This window comes from Pristiophorus japonicus, chromosome 5, assembly GCF_044704955.1.
Source record: "Pristiophorus japonicus isolate sPriJap1 chromosome 5, sPriJap1.hap1, whole genome shotgun sequence".
Classification (NCBI taxonomy): domain Eukaryota; kingdom Metazoa; phylum Chordata; class Chondrichthyes; family Pristiophoridae; genus Pristiophorus; species Pristiophorus japonicus.
In genome coordinates, this window is record NC_091981.1 from 160759285 (window position 1) to 160772811 (window position 13527).

At 43.0% G+C, this 13527-nt stretch overlaps 1 protein-coding gene across 1 annotated transcript in view; it reads left to right on the plus strand.

The window, feature by feature from the left end:
* Nucleotides 1–1372, plus strand: part of LOC139263912 (glycoprotein-N-acetylgalactosamine 3-beta-galactosyltransferase 1-like) — a 44362-nt gene extending 42990 nt beyond the window's left edge. Inside the window, exon 5 of the mRNA XM_070879992.1 lies at nucleotides 1083–1372. Coding sequence (XP_070736093.1) covers nucleotides 1083–1232 — 150 coding nt within the window. The 3' untranslated portion in view covers nucleotides 1233–1372. The remainder of the gene's footprint in view (nucleotides 1–1082) is intronic.
* Nucleotides 1373–13527: the final 12155 nt, after the last annotated feature.

Below are 13527 nucleotides of genomic sequence, written 5' to 3' on the forward strand. Positions count from 1 at the left end.
GACCCTGAGCTTCCGGTTGCCTGTCATTTTAATTCTCTGTCCCACTCCCAATCTGTCCTCGATGTCCTACACCATTCCAATGAAGCTCAACATAAGATCGAGGAACAGCATCTCATCTTTTGCTTAGGCACTTTACAGCCTTCCAGGCTCAACATTGAGTTCAACAATTTCAAATCATCACTTCTGCCCCCATTACTTTGGACAGAAGCTGTTGCTGATCAATCTGATTCCCATTTACACCTCCTCGAGACCATCTTTTGTTTGTTTACTTGGCCTAGTACCATCTCCCTTTTTCAATGCACCATCATCCCTTTTGTCATTTAATCTTTCCTGCCTTCCAACCTATCACAGACTTTCCCTTTTGTTCTTTCTTCCCCCTCCTCTTCCCCCCCTCCTCTCGACCATTCCCTGCCTCTGTACTTGTTTAAAACCTGTTAGAGTTCTAATTTTTTCCGGTTCTGATGAAAGGCCATCGACCTGAAATGTTAACTCTGGTTTTTCTCTCCACAGATGTTGCCTGACCTGCTGAGTATTTCCAGCATTTTCTCTTTTTAATAACTATTGCTACAAGCCAGACAGATGCTCTGTGGCTGTTTTCAAATTGGGCAGGAAAATTATACGTCTTTAATTCCTTTTTAGAGTAGTAGGTTTACAGTCTGTTTTCCAACTTGTAACTGGAAGATTGTTTCTTTGCTAAAATTAGGAATTCCCATGATTATTGAAGCTCTCAAATAAGGATACATGTTTTTGACTGCACGCTTCTCTATCTTTAAATATGTAACAGTTACAAAAAATCAGCAATATGCTCAGGAACAGATTGAAGGTTGTGAAGGGGAAATTTAGGACAGATACCAGCTAAGTATTAATACAAGTTGATCAACAGGCCACCAGAATCAGGTCAAGGTTTGTATTTTGGTCTGATGAGCAAATGAGCTTCACCCGAACCTATCTAGTGAACCTTTGTTTAAAAATAGCTACAATATATCTGCAATGTACTTATTTTTGTGATACAAGTAGTGTGTTTGGCACCAGACTTGCACAAATTTGAGGGTTCTTTTTAATGCAATTTGTTTTCTTCGCAGGGACCTGGATGTTGTTCTGATTTGGCAGTGTCGTTCCACTACATTGATTCTAAGACCATGTACTATTTGGAATACATGACTTATCATCTACGACCATATGGCTACCAGTTTAGGTATAATCCAGACTCTCTACCAAAGCAGCTGGAGTAGACAAAATAGATTTCAGTAAAACTTCTGTTTGAGACACAGCAATTGAAGAAATTGTGAACATGCAAATATTAGGAATGAATGACAAAGATTCCTGATGGTCATCAAAAATGTTTTGGAACTTTGTTTTCATGCAAGTTACACTGGACCAGACATGCCTTACAATGCAACAGAATTATATGTAAGGTTATAATTCACATGAATACAATTTATTAGCTGATGTCATCAATCGGATTATTTTCTTTGAAATGTATTTTCTTTTATTGCTGGCTTGAAGTAACGAGCAAAGAGATTTCTGTCATTATTCTCTGTCAATATATATAAAACATTTATAGCTCTCCCATTGGCTTAGTGCGAAATATACTACCTTGTCTCTTGGTGTTTAGTCACAGATGACAAAGATCACAGGTTTAATTCCCAGTCTTTGCTGAGTTAGCTAAACTCAACCGGCAGCATTTGAGGGCACTGCAATTTGCTTCAATGTTGCTGGGTTTGGAAGGGGAAAGAACATTCAGCGTTCCTGTTTCTGATCACAGTGCTCCCTGCTGGAAAACATGTTTCTGAGTGGAAATAAGATCAGGCTTGCCTGTAGTGACTTTCATAGTTGAATAGCTTCTCTATCTAGTTACACACTCTTAAATGGCCATTTTGGCAAGATACGGGAGAGCTGCAATAGCTGTGGAACTGTACCCCAGGAAGACTCGAGGCAGGAGGATTAATAAAGAATAGAATATTAGGTGGGAGAGCAACACTTTTTAAGAACCATAAAAATTAATTTTTGCCATTGCATGTGTAGTTCAGGTAGAGATGAATGATTATGCATAAATGATTGGGATTGAAAGCAATTTTTTGAGGAAGTTTGGAATTAATCATAGGGGATAAATTTAACTTAAATGGAAATAAAAATAGGGAGAGATTTAAAAGTAGCTGCCAATTCGCTATCGTCCATTTGGCCCATTGTGCCTGTACTGGCTCTTTGAAGGAACTAACCAATTAGTCCCATTCCACTGCTCTTTCCTTATAACCCTGCAATAATTATTTTTATTTTTTAAATACTGAGCCTAAAGCAGATACTGTTTTTAGTTTAAAATTGCATTTGTGCAATCAATATGTCTATTGCCCGAATATGTTGAGGGCATCCATGTTTGCCGTTATAACATAAAAACAGGCCATCTTGCTAACCAGGTCTGTGCAAAATTTTCTCCACATGAGCCACCTTGACTAATCCCACCCCCCTCTTCACATTGCATGCCCTTTTAACATTCCTATGTCAAGCACCTATTTAATTCTCTTTAAAAGAATTGATGGACTCTGCTTCAACAGAGGTTTATGACAGAGCATTCAAAATTCTAACCACCTCTTTGTAAAGACATTTCTTTAATTCCCCGTTAACGAAACTCTTCTTCACCTCTCAAAATCATTTTTCATAAAGTAAAATGGATCATGCATGCATGTATGTAATCTGAAAATACACTTTATGGATGTCCCTTTATGACTGTTAAATTAAAAACTGCAACTTTTCTACTTTTAAATTATGCCCATACAGTTGTTGCATTTGGGATTGAATCTGAGATTTGGGAAAATGTGATGACAAGGATTGAGTTTTTGACCAGCGTATGACTAGTTAATTGAATGGAAATTCTCTGGTTATTGTTCTTTTGGCCTGCATAGAAGTACCTAAAAGTAAGCAAGCCTATAGTCAAGGAATTTATAGGTAACAGATGAATGTGTTTTTTTAACAGCAATGTCAAAGCCACTTGAATAGAAACATAGAAACATAGAAAATAGGTGCAGGAGTAGGCCATTCGGCCCTTCGAGCCTGCACCGCCATTCAATGAGTTCATGGCTTTACATGCAACTTCAGTACCCCATTCTTGCTTTCTCGCCATACCCCTTGATCCCCCTAGTAGTAAGGACAACATCTAACTCCTTTTTGAATATTTTTAGTGAATTGGCCTCAACAACTTCCTGTGGTAGAGAATTCCACAGGTTCACCACTCTCTGGGTGAAGAAGTTTCTCCTCATCTCGGTCCTAAATGGCTTACCCCTTATCCTTAGACTGTGACCCCTGGTTCTGGACTTCCCCAACATTGGGAACATTCTTCCTGCATCTAACCTGTCTAAACCCATCAGAATTTTAAACGTTTCTATGAGGTCCGCCCTCATTCTTCTGAACTCCAGTGAATACAAGCCCAGTTGATCCAGTCTTTCTTGATAGGTCAGTCCCGCCATCCCGGGAATCAGTCTGGTGAACCTTCACTTCACTCCCTCAATAGCAAGAATGTCCTTCCTCAGGTTAGGAGACCAAAACTGTACACAATACTCCAGGTGTGGCCTCACCAAGGCCCTGTACAACTGTAGCAACACCTCCCTGCCCCTGTACTCAAATCCCCTTGCTATGAAGGCCAACATGCCATTTGCTTTCTTAACCACCTGCTGTACCTGCATGCCAACCTTCAATGACTGATGTACCATGACACCCAGGTCTCGTTGCACCTCCCCTTTTCCTAATCTGTCACCATTCAGATAATGTCTCTCTGTTTTTACCACCAAAGTGGATAACCTCACATTTATCCACATTATACTTCATCTGCCATGCATTTGCCCACTCACCTAAGTTATCCAAGTCGCTCTGCAGCCTCATAGCATCCTCCTCGCAGCTCACACTGCCACCTAACTTAGTGTCATCCGCAAATTTAGAGATAATACATTTAATCCCCTCGTCTAAATCATTAATGTACAGTGTAAACAGCTGGGGCCCCAGCACAGAACCTTGCGGTACCCCACTAGTCACCGCCTGCCATTCTGAAAAGTACCCATTTACTCCTACTCTTTGCTTCCTGTCTGACAACCAGTTTTCAATTCATGTCAGCACACTACCCCAATCCCATCTGCTTTAACTTTGCACATTAATCTCTTGTGTGGGACCTTGTCGAAAGCCTTCTGAAAGTCCAAATATACCACATCAACTGGTTCTCCCTTGTCCACTCTACTGGAAACATCCTCAAAAAATTCCAGAAGATTTGTCAAGCATGATTTCCCTTTCACAAATCCATGCTGACTTGGACCTATCATGTCACCTCTTTCCAAATGCGCTGCTATGACATCCTTAATAATTGATTCCATCATTTTACCCACTACCGATGTCAGGCTGACCGGTCTATAATTCCCTGTTTTCTCTCTCCCTCCTTTTTTTAAAAGTGGGGTTACATTGGCTACCCTCCACTCCATAGGAACTGATCCAGAGTCTATGGAATGTTGGAAAATGACTGTCAATGCATCCGCTATTTCCAAGGCCACCTCCTTAAGTACTCGGGGATGCAGTCCATCAGGCCCTGGGGATTTATCGGCATTCAATCCCATTAATTTCCCCATCACAATTTCCCGACTAATAAGGATTTCCCTCAGTTCCTCCTCCTTACTAGACTCTCTGACCCCTCTTATATCCGGAAGGTTGTTAGTTTCCTCCTTAATGAATACCGAACCAAAGTACTTGTTCAATTGGTCCGCCATTTCTTTGTTCCCCGTTATGACTTCCCCTGATTCTGACTGCAGGGGACCTACGTTTGTCTTTACTAACCTTTTTCTCTTTACATATCTATAGAAACTTTTGCAATCCGTCTTAATGTTCCCTGCAAGCTTCTTCTCGTACTCCATTTTCCCTGCCCTAATCAAACCCTTTGTCCTCCTCTGCTGAGTTCTAAATTTCTCCCAGTCTCCGGGTTCACTGCTATTTCTGGCCAATTTGTATGTCACTTCCTTGGCTTTAATACTATCCCAGATTTCCCTTGATAGCCACGGTTGATCCACCTTCCCTTTTTTATTTTTACGACAGACAGAAATGTACAATTGTTGTCGTTCATCCAGGCGGTCTTTAAATGTCTGCCATTGCCCATCCACAGTCAACCCCTTAAGTATCATTCGCCAATCAATCCTAGCTAATTCACGCCTCATACCTTCAAAGTTACCCTTCTTTAAGTTCTGGACCATGGTCTCTGAATTAACTGTTTCATTCTCCATCCTAATGTAGAATTCCACCATATTATGGTCACTCTTCCCCAAGGGGCCTCGCACAACGGTATTGCTAATTAATCCTCTCTCATTACACAACACCCAGTCTAAGATGGCCTCCCCCCTAGTTGGTTCCTTGACATATATGTCTAGAAAACCATTCCTTATGCACTCCAGGAAATCCTCCACCATCGTATTGCTTCCAGTTTGGCTAGCCTAATCTATGTGCATATTAAAGTTACCCATTATAACTGCTGCACCCTTATTGCATGCACCCCTAATTTCCTGTTTGATGCCCTCCCCAACATCACTACTACTGTTTGGAGGTCTGTGCACAACTCCCACTAACGTTTTTTGGAATCACTATATAAACAGATGGCTGAGGCTGGAAATTAGCAATGACTTGATTTTCAATTCCCACTGTGTAAAGGAGAATGTTTTATACAAATGCACTATAAAAGTTCTGGGAAAATATTTGACTTTTTGTATATCTGATTGTCCCATTTACACAGGTCATATGGGGATTTTTCTCTTCACTATTTGTAGTCAAATAATATTGCGTTTGATTTTGCAAGAAGTGGGAAACAGGAAATTAAATGTATTCGGAGTAACACTAAGTGCTGTGCACCACACTTGCTCAAAGGAAGCAAGGTGTAGTGCTGAGCTTTTAGTTATGGTTGATGCTATTGTATTACATTTGTATTTTGCAGTTCCAAATTGTTGGCAGATTCTTCCATAGGGAAGTTAACATTTTTAGAACATTCTTCCATGTCACCCATATATGTACAGAGCATTTGATGCAATTCACAAGCTATAATATTTACAAATATAAAAATATTCTTGGATATTGCATGCTTATGTTAATGTATTTGCAAATCCTCTTCAATTCACTAACGTGTGATTGAAAGACTGCATTAGAGGGAGCAGCATGTGGCGGTCCGGCCTGGCCCAGAAATCGGCGCGGTCCCAGTCTGCAAGACCATCAGCAGGCCGGGGCCATCAGAGGGAACAGTGTGCGGTGGCATACCACTGCAGGAGGGCGACGGCTGTGAAGTCATGTCGCTGATTGCAGTGTGGGCAGGCACAGCAGGAGGGGCGAAGGAGCAGCAAGAGTTTGTAGAAGGAAGTGACCAGGGCCCAGGAGAGGCTTGAGTCTGGGGCCTAGAAGAGGCGAGGGCCCAGGGGCAGCACGAGCCAGCCCACACTGCGATTAGTGTGGACTGCCCAATATCTATTGCATTAACTGGCCTTTGCCATCAGTTACTTTCCACCTGGACAAAACTCTGCTAGAAGGAGGTCATAAAACAAACACGATGAACAAATGTTACTCATTTTCCAATTAAGATGAATGCTAGGCGAACAAATCCACATTGTTTCACTACCATTTGAATTTGGGTTTAATACAGTAGCTTTATGTTTGATTGTGTTTTAAAGTTGGTGAAAGGCAATATTAGGGTTCATTTTAGTTCCATTTCAGATTCTCCTGTTTTAAGTATCAATTGTCATTCAAGTTCATTTTAACAACTTGCTACAACATTCTATTCTATTAACCTGATTTATTTTGAATATTTAATTAGTAAATCATCTTACACCATACTCAAACAGCACCTGCTTGCTTCTAGCAAAGAGATAAGTCCTTGAAATGATGCTGTAAGATAACAGATATAACAGTTAATGCATTCCTCTGAATAATTTCTGCTCTTTTAAAGGAGGGAGGCAGTAATCCATTAATTTTAAATATCAGTCGCAAACAGCAGAAAGAGGAAGAACAAAATTCAGGTGTTGAGCATCATTCCTATCCACAGCACAATTTCAAGACCTAAATAGATTATTTTTTCACAAGTAGCCAGAAGTCAGTTTGTGGAGTTTTTTTCTGAAAAAGTGCATAATTGAAACTTGTTTCCAAAGGACAATATTTCAATGGCCAAAGGTACAAACAATGATGTACGTCATTGAGAAGCTGAAAGAGAAAGATAAGTTAAGGTTTCACATGTGATGCTTGTCGGTTTTTAAAAATAAATTTAGGTTACTTGATGTTTTGACTTGTTGCTTCAAAACCGAAAGTGAACAAAGAAAACTAGTGCAATGAATTAGACCGACATCACTTTGATCCAAATATTTGATGCAGTTCCCTGTGTAAACGGGGCAAGCAGCTTAAATATAACTTTTAAAGGGAATTTTCATGGTTTAAAAATACCCTTCTGGATCCACATGAAGTTACTTAGTATGTTTAAACTTGTAGAAAATCTATTTACATATACAGGTACAACATCTCAATCCAGAATTCCGAAAACCGGAATTGTCTGAAAACCGGACATTTTTTTAGAAAAGCGCATTGCAGATGGAGGCGTGCGGAATCCGGAATTATTGTCTTAAAACTGGACATGTATTTAGGAAAGAGCATTACAAATGGAGTTGTCCGATGTGCGATCACCTTGCCGAATGACCCTCGACCCCGACCCATGTGTGAACCAAGCCAACCCGACCTCACCCACGTGCGACCCGAGCCGACCCACATGATCCCCTCGACCAGGCCCGACCAGACCTGACTCAAGCGCTATGGTGTTTTTTGCAATTTACAGGTATTGTGAATTTGTGTTGGTTGCCATTGCAACCATGTCAAAAAGGCCAACAGATACCCCAATGGGTAATACAGGTAGTGCAAAGAGGAAATATAATTCATTGTTAATTGCCAAATGGAGTTACTGCAGAGATTAGATAGATGTGCTTCAGTGAGAAGATTGAGTGAAGAGTATGATGTTGGAATCTCCACCATTTAGAAACATAGAAACATAGAAAATAGGTGCAGGAGTAGGCCATTCGGCCCTTCGAGCCTGCACCGCCATTCAATGAGTTCATGGCTGAACATGCAACTTCAGTACCCCATTCCTGCTTTCTCGCCATACCCCTTGATCCACCTAGTAGTAAGGACTACATCTAACTCCTTTTTGAATATATTTAGTGAATTAGCCTCAACAACTTTCTGTGGTAGAGAATTCTACAGGTTCACCACTCTCCGGGTGAAGAAGTTCCTCCTCATCTCGGTCCTAAATGGCTTACCCCTTATCCTTAGACTGTGACCCCTGGTTCTGGACGTCCCCACCATTGGGAACATTCTTCCTGCATCTAACCTGTCTAAACCCGTCAGAATTTTAAACGTTTCTATGAGATCCCCTCTCATTCTTCTGAACTCCAGTGAATACAAGCACAGTTGATCCAGTCTTTCTTGATATGTCAGTCCCGCCATCCCGGGAATCAGTCTGGTGAATCTTCGCTGCACTCCCTCAATAGCAAGAATGTCCTTCCTCAAGTTAGGAGACCAAAACTGTACACAATACTCCAGGTGTGGCCTCACCAAGGCCCTGTACAACTGTAGTAACACCTCCCTGCCCCTGCACTCAAATCCCCTCGCTATGAAGGCCAACGTGCCATTTGCTTTCTTAACCGCCTGCTGTACCTGCATGCCAACCTTCAATGACTGATGTACCAGGACACCCAGGTCTCGTTGCACCTCCCCTTTTCCTAATCTGTCACCATTCAGATAATAGTCTGTCTCTCTGTTTTTACCACCAAAGTGGATAACCTCACATTTATCCACATTATACTTCATCTGCCATGCATTTGCCCACTCACCTAACCTATCCAAGTCACTCTGCAGCCTCATAGCATCCTTCTCGCAGCTCACACTGCCACCCAACTTAGTGTCATCCGCAAATTTGGAGATACTACATTTAATCCCCTCGTCTAAATCATTAATGCACAATGTAAACAGCTGGGGCCCCAGCACAGAACCTTGCGGTACCCCAATAATCACTGCCTGCCATTCTGAAAAGTACGCATTTACTCCTACTCTTTGCTTCCTGTCTGCCAACCAGTTCTCAATCCACATCAGCACACTACCCCCAATCCCATGCACATTATTCTCTTGTGTGGGACCTTGTCGAAAGCCTTCTGAAAGTCCAAATACACCACACCAACTGGTTCTCCCTTGTCCACTCTGCTGGAAACATCCTCAAAAAATCCAGAAGATTTGTCAAGCATGATTTCCCTTTCACAAATCCATGCTGACTTGGACCTATCATGTCACCTCTTTCCAAATGCGCTGCTATGACATCCTTAATAATTGATTCCATCATTTTACCCACTACCGATGTCAGGCTGACCGGTCTATAATTCCCTGTTTTCTCTCTCCCTCCTTTTTTTAAAAGTGGGGTTACATTGGCTACCCTCCACTCCATAGGAACTGATCCAGAGTCTATGGAATGTTGGAAAATGACTGTCAATGCATCCGCTATTTCCAAGGCCACCTCCTTAAGTACACTGGGATGCAGTCCACCAGGCCCTGGGGATTTATCGGCCTTCAATCCCATCAATTTCCCCAACACAATTTCCCGACTAATAAGGACTTCCCTCAGTTCCTCCTTCTTACTAGACCCTCTGACCCCTTTTATATCCGGAAGGTTGTTTGTGTCCTCCTTAGTGAATACCGAACCAAAGTGCTTGTTCAATTGGTCTGCCATTTCTTTGTTCCCCGTTATGACTTCCCCTGATTCTGACTGCAGGGGACCTATGTTTATCTTTACTAACCTTTTTCTCTTTATATATCTATCGAAGCTTTTGCAGTCCATTTTAATGTTCCCTGCAAGCTTCCTCTCGTACTCTATTTTCCCTGCCCTAATCAAATCCTTTGTCCTCCTCTGCTGAGTTCTAAATTTCTCCCAGTCCCTGTGTTTGTTGCTATTTCTGGCCAATTTGTATGCCACTTCCTTGGCTTTAATACTATCCCTGATTTCCCTTGATAGCCACGGTTGAGCCACCTTCCCTTTTTTATTTTTATGTTTATGATTAAAAAAAACAGGAAGAACAGATCATGAAGTTTTATGCAGAAAGTGACGTTTAGAAAGAAATGAATAAGAGAAAAACTATGCATAAGTCTAAAAGTGATGAGTTGGATCGAGTAATGATGGAGTGGTGGCAACAGAGAAGTGAAAAGATTCCTTTGTCTAGCCCAATGGTGGTGCAACAAGCCAAGATATTCACTGCAGAACTGGAGATTGAAACTACATGTGACTACTCTTCAGGTTGGCTAACCAAATTTAAATTTTAAGAGGGGGCTTCACAGGGTAGATGCAGAGAAGATGTTTCCCCTCATGGGGGAATATAGAACTAGGGGACATAGTTTCAGAATAAGGGGTCACTGCCTCAATACTGAATTTTTAGTAAAATAAAGTCCTTCTCAAACAGGTTTTGGTGCCTTCAACAGCACTGCCAGCAGGTATCCAAGTTTCAGGGTTGCTTTTGGCGACTGAAACAAGCTTATAATGTAAACCTAAATTGGTCGCTGCAGATGCAAAGAATGTTGTTTAATAGCTAATTTTCTACTGGAATAAGCAAGACCATACTATACTCTGGAGCAATGTTCTAGATGGGATGTTCTTTTACAGGACCTTACATGGTTAATAAGTAGAATTTATGGGAAATTACTTTAATGTTCAGGAGGCACTAGAAAATGGGTTTGCAGTGGTTGACCTAAAACAGTTTACTAACTTATGAAACCCCAACTTTCTGCACATTTAGAATATTTTTATGTGAACCCACATGTTTGCTTTTTGTTCTCATCAGGACTTAAGTAAAATATCATCTAAATGCATAAAATGCTCTAGATCCCAATTGTGTTAAATTTGGTCATTTTAGCCCTTTTGAGATGTAGGCCATGAAATTCAGCACACAAGCGGCACGGACCCCGCGATTGGCTGCCAAGAAGGCCGCAACCGGTAAGTCGGCCATTTTATTTTCTTCCCCACCTCCCCTTTAATTATCACCCCGCGAGCGGCCTACTGCCTAGTGCATGCCCCATGAAGCTGTCGGTGGGCATCACCCATGGCAGCTTCGGGGGCGCAACCGAACTTTTGTTCTGGCGAAATTGGGTCGCTGCGCACGGTGATGACATCATCATCGCCAGCACAGCGGAGCGGTGCGCTACTGGTAGGAGCAGGACGCTACCGGTTACTGCTGGCACTAAACTCCCATGGAATTTCGCGGAAGTCGGTCGTGGTGCTGCCCCCGGGTGAAAAATCATTTGCCCCTCTAGCATTTTTTTCTAATTTATAAGGCTTTTTCAATCTTATTTTTAATGCTCAAACATCTGTAAGGGTAAAATGATATAGTGCTTTTGTCAATCTGTTGTAAGTTGTTGAAGCAATTGGTCATTGCCATGAATGTTTTTGCATTGATACTGTTACGTTCAGAATAAATCTACAGGACTGTATTGCAGGCTCAAACTGTTGTGACCTTGGTCTCTTTATTCAGACTCGAGAGTAGAGAAGCAGCATGGTGAATCACCTTTTATACCTGCTTGCCCCAGGTGTACAAGTGACCCTTAGGTCTCCCACAGGTGTGCCCCCTGGTGGCAAGTCTTACATTTTGGTGAGTTTTACATACATACATAACATCACCCCCCCTGCAAAGTCTTATTTACAAGTTATTTGCAAGTTGAGCCGATCTGGTGCCCTGCGTCCCCGGGTCGATTGCCTGAGTTGAAGTCCTGACATGGTGGGTTCATCCTCGTAGTTGATGGCAAAGTCGATTGTGTTAGTGGGTTGCTGAGGACCAAGTCCGTTCACTGTGGTTCCTGGTTATCTGTAGTTCGCAGTTTGGTCTGGTCCAAATGCTTTATGCGTTGGCCCAGTACATTGTTTCACAATCAAATGCTCCGTTTTCATCACATACACTCCATTTCCCGCCTTTGCCAAATACGGTGCTAGCGGCCCAACTGGGGCCCTGAACATGGTCTACATCACTTGCTACGATTACTTTGTTAGATACATATACGACCGGTTGGTGTTCGCCTGCTACTTTGGCTCATTGTAAGGTCCCCCCGACCACATATGATAATACATCATTGGCCACGAAAGACCGCTCACATGGGTTACACAGTGCAAACAACTTATTGGAACGTAGTGGGTTTCTGACCTTCTCAGCAGCCGCCCCTTTACCTTTCCCCTAAACCCAGTCGTCTTCCTTGCTGGGCGACACATTCCTCTGTTCCATTGCGTCGACCTCCCGTGGTCTGGACACTCTCTCGTCCCGTGGTCTGGACGCACTCTCGTCCGTGTCCGTGATGCCGATTGCCGCAATCTTCCTCCCCAGGGATTTGGCCTCTGGCGTTGGGAAGACACATTCGGATTGTTTTGGCCAGAGTCCCACTCTGCTTGGTCGACCTGGAGCCTCTTCCATCATTTCAAAAAGGTCGTCGGCTTTAGGTGGTGGGTACCGCACCTGTACCGCTGCTCGGTTAATCTTTACCTCCTCGTGGTCGTGATGAATGGCCTTTGCCTCAGGGATCTGCAAATGGATCTGCACTTCTATGTTTGGTTCAGCTGAAGGTGGGGGCTTGCTCAGCCTTTAAGAAGAGGAGACGTCGTTCGTCGCAGAGGTCTTCCCAGTTCCATCGAATTTTCCCCATCCACCTTCTACCAAGCAGCGTTGGCCCATCACCTGAAACAATCCACAGTGGTAAATCGTGCACCGCTCCCTCATGGGATACTCTTATGTCCGCACTACCGATAACTGGTATTAGTTCCTTAGTGTAGGTGCGCAGCTTTGCCTGAATCAGGATCAGCTTGGGTCACTGTGCTTTGTCGCCCCACAGCTTCTCGAATGCCTTCTGGCTCATTTTGATTGACTCGCTCCCGTGTCTAATTCCATGGAGACTGGAGTGCCGTTAAGTTCAACTTTTAACATTATCGGAGGACTTTTGGTGGTGAATGTGTGTATCCCATATACTTCCTCTTCATCCTCAGGTTCAGTTGCCTCTCCTGCTCATTCAGCATGATCCTCGCTGGATCGGTCGTCCTCTCCTGACTCTGCCACGTGGTGAGTCAGAAGTCGTTTGCACATTCGCTGGAGGTGCCCCATTGTTCCACAGCCCTTGCACACATAGGGCTTGAATCGACATTGATGAGCTCTATGACTGCCCCTGCAACGCTAACATGGTGCTAATGGATACGCATCCACGCCCCACGGCGGACTCTGAGTCACTCTCGGCCTAGGTCTGGCCCTGCCCTGTACCGTTCTGCCTGCTGAAAACGTTATTTTATGCACAGTACTTGCCGGTGAGTTTCGATTCTGTGAAGATATCTGTTTCGTGTTATCACTCGTGGATATGAAGGCCTGGGCTATTGTGATGGCTTTGCTCAGATCTAGGGATTCAGCAGACAGCAGTTTGCGAAGAATGACCTCGTGGCCAATTCCAAGCACGAGAAAGTCCCGCAACATTTCCCCCAAG